The sequence below is a fragment of the Mercurialis annua genome, linkage group LG5 (assembly GCF_937616625.2).
Source record: "Mercurialis annua linkage group LG5, ddMerAnnu1.2, whole genome shotgun sequence".
Classification (NCBI taxonomy): domain Eukaryota; kingdom Viridiplantae; phylum Streptophyta; class Magnoliopsida; order Malpighiales; family Euphorbiaceae; genus Mercurialis; species Mercurialis annua.
The window spans coordinates 55,794,616-55,806,437 of NC_065574.1; the positions used below are offsets into that span (position 1 = coordinate 55,794,616).

Sequence of the window (11,822 nt, forward strand, 5' to 3'; positions counted from 1 at the left end):
AAATTCCTACATCAGGGTGTAATTATAAATGTAAGGGATTTTGAGTGATTAAGTCTTCTTTTTTTTTTATAATATCACTAGATGCACATCTCATTACAATCAATCATACACTTCATCGTTATTTTTCTAAAAATTATTGGGCTGAATACATAGTTTGACCCTTGAACTTGTACCCTTTTACCCATCTAACCTCTAAACTTAACGTCTCACCTATCGAACCTCTGAACTTGTTAAATAATCCGATTTGACCCCTGAACTTGATAAAAACGTAAACATTGAACCCCTCCGTACACAATTTCTTCTAGAATGTTTCAAGTGACAGGTGGCACGGAGGGGTTCAATATTTACGTATTTATCAAGTTTAGGGGTTAAATCGGATTATTTAACAAGTTCAGAGGTTCGATAGGTGAGACGTTAAGTTTAGAGGTTAGATGGGTAAAAGTGTACAAGTTCAGGGGTCAAACTATGTATTAAGCCAAAATTATTGAAGCACTTCTCTCCCCCATACCTGAAAAAGCGAATCACTTTCTTATGTGCCATATTGACATGTTTTTCATCATTAATTCTGCTAGTTTTTAGATATTCCCAAATTTCTATCACGAAGCATCAAGGTTTTTCCCCGTGTGCCAACAATCTTCTTCTTCATTACCTATCATTTTATTGCAAATTTCACATTGAATTTTCTAACTTTTTCCTTTAAAGATGAAGTCTCGACTAGAATGATTTCTTCCTTACCAATGGGGTTTGATCCAAGTGGTAAACTGCTTGATATCGCTTAAGCAAAGTCTCGGGTTCGAGTCTTGTGAATACATAAAATCTCCACTGGTAAACTCACCCATCATGCAAGTGCGCGACGCGGCTCGGATCCGGATTAGTCAGGGCGAACCTTTGGAAACCGGATAGGCTTACCAAAAAAAATAGTATCTCGTTCACTTTTATTCTAAAATAAGTATGCAGTCTTATAAAAAGAAAAAGGGTTAATTACTTAAAAACCACCCACCTTAAACTTTTTTTTTTCGTTTATACCCTGATTTGGAAAAAATTCATTTATACCCTGACGTATGTGTTTATGTTTCACCTCTACCTCGAGGCACTAAATTAACCTTTTTTTATTTAGAAAAAAGTTTTAAATAATCCTTAGTTTTGAACATTTTTAAAGATAAAGTATTTCTTTGTATTTTTTTAATAGAAAAAAGTATAAAATAATCCTTATATTTAGTTGTTTCCAATAAATAATCTTTTTTTTTGAAATTTGAGGTAGAGGTGAAACATAAACACATACGTCAGGGTATAAATGAATTTTTTTCTAAGTCAGGGTATAAACGAAAAAAAAGTTTAAGGTGGGTGATTTTTAAATAATTAAGCCAAAGAAAAATAACTATGCAGCCTTCACCTATGCGGGTACACATTTTATAGTAAAAAGGGAACATTACAAATATTATCGATTGCAAAAGAATCAGATTACACAAATAAATTTGATGAATGTCTTAAAAATGAATACTATGGTTCCTGATTCATATTTTATTACGAGAAGAAGCCACACACAAATTTGCAAGGAAATAAAAGAAATCATTGGAGAAATACAAGACAAATTCCAACACAAGAAATTTATAATGCAAAAAATATATCATCAACATCCAATACTTTAGAACAATCTATTAGCAGAAATATTAGAATAGATTTATATTTTATTTAGTTATATTAGTTTAGAGATTATAAATTTTTGTTTTTAGCATTCTTCCTATGAAATATTTTTATAATAAAAATAATATTTAAATGAATATATTATTTTGATTTAGGAAATGTGCGAGCATAAGACTATAATGTTACATACCAGAGGTGGTATAGGAAGAGAGAAAGAAAAATGAAGAATGCAACAAGGACTAAAAGGCTTTTCCATCATATTCCTTCCATCGTTCTATTACAACCTTCAATTCATTATTCCTCTTCCTAACCTGCATGCATACATAGAGATAGAGGTGTAGAGTTCACATCCAAATTAATCCTTTTTAATCAAAACAAATAAACATCAGTGTGATCTGATTCGAGAAAAAGGATTTAGTTCGGTCCTAATTGCATCCTTCTAAATAAATTGCAGGTCAATGAACACTTTCAATTTGTTTTACATTGTCTTTCAGGTGAGTGTTTGCACTCTAAACTTGCCTTATAAGCTTATAGTACACAGTTCATTACTATTGGAAGAATCTTGCAGTGATTTAATATAAATGTGTTCAAACAGCAACTAAAATAATTACCTCAACTAATGGGTTTTTTCCACGAAGCAACATATCCACACTTTTCTCTGTCTGCGGAATGAAGCAAAGAATTTGGAGACATTAATACTTTCACTTTCACACGAAAATATTAAAGCAGTAATGCCATACTATTCAACATTCAAAAAATTTAGGAAAAGGTTCTTTAGGCTTGATATGCATTTACATAAAACTGCATAATTATTTATCAAACAATGAACAGGAAATAGTAAAATGGACGCTATATAGTTCACAAAAATCAGTTTTATACCAACTTTGTTAGGAATGAATAGTCATGTGACTTGATTCCAGTTTTATGATTTTAAAGGCCTTCTATAAGCTAACTCTACCATAAAGTTGTGCCACGATAAGGGGCTACAAGCGATGACTGTTTTTTTCGTTTTTTCAGGAAAGCAAGCGTGAAATGCCTTACATAATTACTTTGTGGCTATACACCTTACACTAAGAAACTCACGCAAGATTTGTCTGACTAGTTCAGAACCAAAACGGCTTAACTGTTTCAGATGAAGACTTCTCACTGAGAACTAATAGCAAGGGAAAAAATTAGAAGAAATACCAAATGAGTCACCCAATGGTGCCTCTCTCTCATCTCAATCAAGAAATAAAAAGTTGGAGAGCCTTTTCTTTCAAGAATGCTTTTCTGACTCCTCCTAGCTCGGGCTTCTTCATCTCCTAAGGTAACTGTTTCTACACCTCCAATCTGCAATAGCAAAGACATTAACAATAGAACAGAAGTTGCTTAGTATTTCCAAACCCAAATTAAGAAAAAATTAAAGTTAACTTCTGAAAGGTCAAAATCGAGGACTATTGGTATGTTACACAATCTCTTAATATGTGTTATATGAATAACAGAAAAATATTATAATAATGTGAGATAACACTGAAATAACATTTCATAATCAAGTGATTAACAGCATTTATAATTCCTAGGAAACTAAAGCAAGTTCAAGTCATCTGAGAAATATTCATGAATTTCCATGGATTACTGTGTTTAATAACAGTACAAAGTGTGTAATCGGAGATATATAATAATAATAATAAAGGAGGGGAAAACAAGCCAATAAACAAAGCTGTATTATCTGAGAAAGCTTCACATACAACATGAGCAGTCAATTCAAAAATACTTAAGATTGAAAAGAACAGAACAAACCAGATCAGAAAGAGTCGGATTCTTAATTATGTTTTCAAGTCGCTCTCCATGAGCAGTACCAATAAGCATAATGCCTCTCTCAGCTATTGACCGACAGGCAAGGGTTTCAGCCTCTGTGCCTATCTCATCAACAATAATGACTTCGGGCATATGATTTTCTACAGCCTCAATCATGACCTTGTGCTGTAAAGATGGATCTGGAACCTGCATTCTTCTTGCACCTCCTACTGCGGCATGTGGAATATTCCCATCCCCTCCTATTTCATTGCTTGTATCAACGATCACCTGCTCAATTACTAGCTAAGTAAACTCATCATACAGTTATGATACTAGCAGGCAAGAGCTTTAAAAGAATGCAAAAAACTCAAACCCACCACTCTTTTGTCAAATTTATCCGATAGGACACGTGCAATCTCTCGCATAACAGTAGTCTTGCCAACTCCTGGCCTTGAAAAGTTGAAACTAGTCAAAAAAGTGCAAATTTTGCATGGAATTATATTATAAAAATATGTTTCTTAGGAGCATTTTACATACAGAGCTTAACATGTTTACAATCACAAGAAAGCCTTAACGGTGTCCCTTGGGATTTGCAATGAAGAAACATAGAAGAAAAATTAAAACATAGAACACTAGCAAGTAGAAAATGCAAATAATAATATATTTATCTTATTTGTTACAAACTAGTCCTTCAAGTACGCATTACCTTGTTACCAAAGAAGAAACATTTCTCTAATAATAACCTATACATGAGGAACTGTACCTTCCAACAAATAAGATGCTCTTTCCATAATGAAGTAGATCATTAACCATGTCAGCCTGACCACTGACTGCCCTGCCAACTCGACAAGTTAAACCAACTATCACCCCTTTCCTACTCCGGATTGCAGATATTCTGTGCAGGGTCCCATCAATGCCAGCCCTGTTATCACCTCCAAATTCTCCAACAGCATTTTGAGCATACTCTAATTCTTCCACTGACACCTAGCTGATACAAATCCAAGAATCGGTAAACAAACTCACATAATAATAATTTTATCACTTCTTAAAATACTTAGCTACTTAATCGTATACTTCACATTGACAATATCAATTCATATAGTCAATTTTCTGTACACAACCAACTGGGGATAGATAATAAAAGAAATCGAATCAAATAACACGCTTAGAGCGGATGGAGAAACATTTTTTCCATAAAAAAAAATCAACTACTCCCTCAATTTGGCACATAAGAATGAAAGAAAGCAATTCACCTCAGTATTCCTTAAATATTGACCACCATATTCACCAAGATAGCGCGCCTCTGGGAAGCGACCCAAGTCCAATATGACCTTCATGTAATCATAGACAACTATCATTCTATATCAATGAATCATTACTCGGAAAAATTGGAAGACCAAGGTATATAAGTAGTATGGTAGTTCCATTTCTTGAAGGCGAGCAAAAGAGAAGACAGAGAGAATACTAGGGATAATTCATTATTGTCATTCCATTCTGCACATTATCTACTCAAATTGACTAAATGATCCAACTTTATTTACCATGTACTAAAAAAGAGTGAATTGAGATAGATATGATATAAATGATCTGCGAGAGACACAGTTAAATGAACACACTGCAACTACAACAGCAATAAATTGAGTATTCAATCACAACATATCTGAAAAGAGACCTCTAAAAGTTGAGGTCGTTTGGGATGATTGAGAAGAATCTGATGCAAATCAAATGGAAGAATCTGTGAATATGAATTCAAAGCAACTCGTCAAGTAATTAATTTACACAAACTTAAACCCCAGCCCCAGCCCCAGGTGAATATAAGTAATAAGCGTACATTGAGGAATGCTTGAAAGTCATCTGCCACAGTGACATTTGATGATGATGATGATGAATGGATTCTGGTTTTGGTTGTATGGGCCAACTTCAACTTCAACTTCAACTTCAACCCAATTGTTTTGTTAGTGTTGAATGGCAAGATAGAGCAGCAGCACACATTTGCGGAGTTCATCTCTACTTTTTCACACAAACAGATAAGCCTATTGCATGCCTTAGTCTTCCTTTTCTGTCAAACAATTAATAATTTGATAAATACTTGAATTATTTTTCAAATACCTGTTTTGGGTAAAGTATTTACACCGTTTGACTCATCTTTTCCTCTTATCCTATACTATCTAATAAGCTAACTTATTTACAAAAAATATCCACTATTTAAAGAAGTCTTATCTCATTTTAGTTTAAACTTTTACATAGCCACTTTTTTTCTCTCTCTTCTCTCTCCTCTTCTCTCTTCTTTTCTTCTTCTTTTCTTCTTTTTTTTTCATTTGATTTTCAGTTTATCTCTTCCGATTACTTTTCTGTTCGTCTTTTTCGTTCGTCTTTCCGGTCGCGCTTCCGTTCGTCTTCCGATGGATATTTCGTCGTTTCCGGTCGTTTTTCTGTTCATCTTTTCCGTTCGCGCTAGTCCGTTCGTCTTTTCTGTTCGCGTTATGGATTTCTCGACTCGTTTTTAGATTTGTGTAATTTTCGAGATTTTTGGTAATGATTTAAATATTTTGTAAATAGATTATTATAGATATATAATTTTTTGTTTATAAATTGTTCCATTATTCATATAATTATTTATTTTGTCTTCTCTTATTCATAGATTTGTTTAGTGCTACTGATTTTCTAAAGAAAAAAATTGATTGATGGTGCATTTATAGTAATTTTATAATATATTTACGTTTTAGTGTATTTTTTGTGTTTTTATAGTATATTTCTGCCGTTTTTTAGTATATTTATGGCGCATTTACAGTGTTTATGGTGTATTTGCAGTGTTTATGGTGTATTTGCAGTTTTATGCTGTATTTGCAGTGTTTCATGGTGTAAACCACAAAAAACACTACAAAATGCCATAAATACACTACTTATACACTATATATACACACTACTTATACACTAATCTTACACTATATAAACACCACAAAACACTATATATATACACTACTGTTACACTATAAAAAATAAAAAAAATTCCAGAAAAAAATCTATAAAAAATAAAAATTAACACTATATATACACTAATCTTACACTATATAAAAAACTGTCGGTCGACCGAACCTGAAAACCGAAACCGAAAAAAAGGTATTTTTGAAATTAAAAAAAAGGTATTTTTCGTAAATAAAAAAAGGTAAAAAAGAAAAATCAAAACTTGGCAGGTAAAAGTGTAAATAAATTATCAAAACATGTATTTCAGGAAATTACCGCTAAATACTTCAGTTTTATTAAAATAATTGGCCAAATGTCGTAAAAGCCCAAACCTTTCACAAAAATTTCACAAAAGTCTCGACCTTTCAATTTTGTCGATTTTGGCCAAAAATGGATTATTTGATTTTACAAAAGTCCTGATTTTTCAATATACGTGCATGCCACGTAGGCGCCATATAGGTAAAATTGAAATCAAATTAAGAGTTGGCCACAATTGAAACCAAATAATATGTTTTTGGCCAAAATCGACAAAATTGAAAGGTCTTGACTTTTGTAAAACTTTTATAAAAGGTTTGTACTTTTTACGACATTTGGCCAAAATAATTTGATTTCTTACCTCAATAAGAAAAAGATAAAAAAAATACCTCATTTTTTTATTTTTTTTTACTCTTTATATTATAATTATACCTTACTTTTATTATTATTTTATTTTATTCATATTTTTTTTACTCTCAAGTGACAATTAAGTGACAACTATCATTTTGTTTTTCTCTGTTCTTCTTCTTCTTCTTCTTTATTTCTTCTCTTCTTCTTCGTCGTTTCTTCATCGGTCCGTCGTCGCTCCACCATCATTCAACCATCGCTCCGCCGTTCTTTTCATATTTGATTTTAGTTTTTTTTAATTCGTGGTAATTAATACGATTTATGTTAACTTTCATATTTAAATAAATTATTTTTTGATTTTTTCAATTTTAGGTCAAAATCTGCATGAAAAACAATTTTATGATGAAAAAAATAATTTTCTGTACGAAAAACGATTTTCCAGCACAAAAATCAGCATTTGATTGTCATATCATAATATTATCATACACTGCAAAAAAAATGATTTTTTTTATTAAAGAACAGTCTGTGATTATCATATGAGTATCACTATATTATAATGTTGTTATCATAACAATTCAGGAAAACAAATTATGCACAAAATAGTGTTTAATTATCATATTTTTATCATAATATTATCAATGTCGTTATCATAACATTATCATATGATACTGAGATGATAATGTCATGATAATATATAGGCTTGATTATTTAAAAAAAATTCCACCTTCAACTTTTTTTTTGTTTATACCCCGATCATGTAAAAAGTCATTTGTACCCAATTTTGGGTTTTTAGGTTCCATCTCTACCCAAAAGTACTAAAATTGTCTCTTTCAACTTGAGAAAAAGTTGAAAGTAATCTTTTAATTTATGTTTATATACTAGTTAGACATATGATATAACCTTTTATTTAATTGTTTTTAATTTTTTCATCTTTTAATTCATTAAATTGTCAATTATAATTTTGTATTGGGTAAAAATGAAACCTAAAAACCCAAAATTGGGTACAAATGACTATTTTATAAGGTCAGGGTATAAACGAAAATAAAGTTCAAGGTGGATTTTTTTTACGTAATTAAGCCTAATATATATGATAATATCTATGATAATGTTATGATAAAAAGTGTCTGATTATCACATCAGTATCATTATATTATCAGGTCGCTATCATAACACTGCAATATGATAACTAGATGATAATGAAGTATGATAAGATTATAATAACTGTATAATAACCTAAGTAAAAAATAAATTATAGAAGGATTTATGATAATCAGATGATAACGGAATAAAATCATAAATATTTAAATAACCAGAGTAAAAAAATAAATCTGAAAAAAAAGAGATATTTTCTATAACTATTGAGGTATAAAATGCAGATATTTTTATTTTTAGAGTAAATACCTAAATTTCCCCTCATTTTTAAGTTTAAGGCCCACGAACCCATACTCAATATACAGCCTAAAACATGAATAGTAAATCTCTTAATATAAATTTTCACTATTCACACAAATCTGCATTTTATTTAATTGGTGTTTTTCTTTTTAATTACAACTTATAAAGTTAATTTTATATAAATATTTTTTTAGTCTAATTTTTCATTAAATTTATCTCTATAATAAAAATATAATATATAAATAAAAATTATTTTGATAAACCATACATGAAATTTAAATAACACAATATTTTACTTAAATATAAAAATTATATTACATTAAATATTAAAACGAATAAATTAACATTACAATTAAACTAACTTTAAAACAAAATATTAAACTAATATATGATAATATAGATTACATATTAAAATTAAAATAACTTATTAATATTTGAATACATCTATTATTTTAAATTTATCAATGTAATTTTAATTATTAATTTGTTTAATTGTTCTTTTTAATTTATAATTGATGGATAGGTGAACTTCACGATGGGCTGAACCTACAAAACTGAGTAAATAGCTTATCGGATGACGGTGTTCCGATTATCTCTCAGTGTTGAATTTAAGGGAGAATATTTGTATTCAAATTCAGTTGTGTGAGTAAGCAATACTCCAGTCCTATGTAGCACGGAAACGGAAACGGGAAACGAAAGTTTTTCAAAATGAAGGACACGAAACGTGGGGGAAACGTGTAAATAACAAAAATTTAGGGATATATTTATAAAAATATTATTTAAATATTTATGATAATTAACAAAATAATTCAATTTGATGTACTAAATATTTAAAATTTTATAAATATATAAAAAATATAATACAATTCAACACAAATAAGTATATTTGTTGTATTGTGGGCAATGCGAATGTAAAATTTATGGGTAACTAGTTAGATTTTTTTATTTGTGGGTAATAATTTTAAATTTTTTACAAATTTTAATTTTTATTATTTACAGAAACAGCCCGAAACGTTTCGTACGGGTGTCCAAGAGTTTCTGGTTTCCGAAACGTTTCCGAAACGGGAAACACAACTTTATCGAAGTTTCCGTGCTTCTTAGCTCCAGTCCTTTATATAGTGATGAAGGAAAATTTGGTAGTCCTAAAAAGAAAAAATTTCTTTTAAAAAGTTGAATATGAATGGGAAAGGGATTGCTATGCAGCTCGTTCTCCTTTATAAGAATGAATTCCATTTAAGAAAGAGTCCTAACTAGGGTAATATTCCTATATTGCATTTTAGTATCGAATAGAAGACTATCTTTGATTCTTCTATAAAATCTAGGTCTTCTAGAACTTTCTTCTTTATCGCCACTATAGTTGATTTAGGATTCGATCTCTTGATGAGAATCAGATCTGGTCTGATATTCGTTAATGACCGTGAATTCTAGAGTATCCATTCGTCATTTCTTCGAGGTGAACCTGCCTTGACTTCATTCTGTAACCGATGAATCTAGTAGGATTCACATTTGGCGTTTTGGGATTCTATCTTGTTTAGTTGCCCTGTGCTTTATATGGGCGAATCCTCTTGAGATTCGGTTTATCCGTATTGTGTGAAAAGTCAGTTTCCACCATTAGCTCCCCTGTAAGTAAACTAATGTTTAAGTATTTATGCTCGTTTTGAGTTTCAGATTTTTTTTTATTTTTTTCTAGCTTTTCTTTATTTGAGGCGAGTCTTTTTAGATTCAGGCGAGACGCTTCAGATTCTTAATTAATTTGTTATCTCGACACGTGTTGGTAAGGCCTCTTGAATTTTAACACCTGTCAATATATTTGCCACGTGTCTTCATTTTTAGCCTGAGTTCTAGGGTTTTGTCGCTCTAGTTTCTTAACCGTAATCATTATGTTTTTTAGATTTGTGCATGGTTATTTGCTATATCGTCCTCTTCTTCATTTCATCTTTTCTTTCACGTTTTTTCTATCTAATTATTTCTTCTTAAATCTGCAGTTTTCTGAATTCTTATAGTGCTATCATTTTAATCTTTGTTTCGTGTTTCTTTTATTTCAATGTAGCTTGTTTTACAGGTTTGTGTTTCTTCACATTCTTTGTTATTTGATTATTGTTGCTTTAATTTACCTTTATGCTTCGTGTTTTTGGAGATTTCTAATTTTGTTTTTTCAATTCACCCACCTTTTGAGATTTTGATCCATTTGTTTTATTATTATGTCATTTTTGTTCCTCCTCTTCTTCTCCCTCTAAATCATTAGAAATTTCCGCTAAAGCGTGGGAGGTCTGAAGTACTTTTGACATTTTAAATGAGGCTCATTGTTCGCTCTTTGAGCAACAAATTTATGATATGCGTACTAGGTTAATCAAAGTTACGCATGTGAACCAAAATTATGGACCGAGTCACGCATGTGAGCAAAAGTTATCGCGTTCATCCTTCATGTGTTGTGATCACGACGCCCATATGTCACAAGCGCGAAACCTAGTTTTTCAAAATCTAAAAATTTCGATTTTTGTTAGAAGACTCCAAATCGATCCACGGTGATTTTGATAAGTTCCTATATAGTAATAAACAATATTATAACCTTTAAATTGATTGACAAAGTCAAAATTAGAGAGATTAAAAGGTCTTGATCCAACAACAATGGACAAAACATTTAAGAGAACCTGATTAATCCGGTCTTTAAAATTGCGTTTCGAAATCAAATAATTTAATTTAATTTTTTCAATCAATTAAAATTACAAAATTTACAAATTAGAGTTAAAAATATTACAGATTAAGAGTTACTTGACTTAAAGACTAAAATCATACGAAAGCCCTTGTACGTTTTTTTAGAAGACCCTATCTCAAAAATTTTATTTTGCCGATCCGGTACTGATCATTTCGTGATAATCATTACCTTTTCCGTGGCTAGAGGAACAAACAATTGTAAGTAGAGGGACTGGAAAAATAACAAAAAAACATGAATATCACAAAATGACAAATAAAGGGATAAGGAAGACAACTTTTTCGAGGTAAGGACTTTCTGGAAAAAAATAAAAATACAGAAGCCTTAATTGGAATTAAGTCTTGACTTAAATTAAGAGAGTTTGAGATCTGATTGACTAAAAAAATTTAAAAGTGATTATTTGATCCCGAAATACAAATTTTAAAATATAATTGACTAGAAAAATTAAAAATAACTTATTTGATTTCGAGACATAAATTCGAAAACCATATTTTCTCTTTACTCGAACAGCTAATACAAATTTTTAATTCACAAAATATATGTGTAATTATTTTTACAGTTTACATATATAGTCTAATTTCTTTATTAGAAGAAAGGTTTGATCATTTTGAATAATTATTTGAAGTGTATTGAGATAGTTCTGATATTATACACTAAAGAAAAACAAAATTTAAATATGTTATAAATTGTAATAAAGGGTAATACTATAAAAATTCGCCAACTTTACATG

General features: G+C 30.3%; 1 protein-coding gene across 7 annotated transcripts; it reads right to left on the reverse strand.

Annotated features, from left to right (window-relative positions):
- Window positions 1-549: 549 nt before the first annotated feature.
- On the reverse strand, window positions 550-5,494 carry LOC126682968 (uncharacterized protein ycf45). 7 transcript variants are annotated; one of them, XR_007641565.2, is made up of 11 exons: window positions 5,252-5,492; window positions 5,093-5,155; window positions 4,674-4,751; window positions 4,184-4,404; window positions 3,798-3,885; window positions 3,424-3,723; window positions 2,830-2,973; window positions 2,256-2,306; window positions 1,835-1,955; window positions 736-904; window positions 550-649 (listed from the first exon to the last, which is right to left on the reverse strand). XR_007641565.2 is itself a non-coding variant. In XM_050378768.2 (10 exons), exons 1-9 carry the CDS (start codon window positions 5,423-5,425, stop codon window positions 1,884-1,886), a joined length of 1,191 nt encoding a protein of 396 aa, XP_050234725.1. In that variant the 5' UTR covers window positions 5,426-5,492; the 3' UTR covers window positions 550-904; window positions 1,835-1,883. The 7 variants fall into 7 exon arrangements, 6 of the variants coding, with proteins under 6 accessions (XP_050234725.1, XP_050234729.1, XP_050234724.1 ...); XM_050378768.2 differs by having other exon boundaries at window positions 550-904; XM_050378772.2 differs by lacking the exons at window positions 550-649; window positions 736-904 and having other exon boundaries at window positions 1,767-1,955; window positions 5,093-5,131; window positions 5,252-5,494.
- Window positions 5,495-11,822: the final 6,328 nt, after the last annotated feature.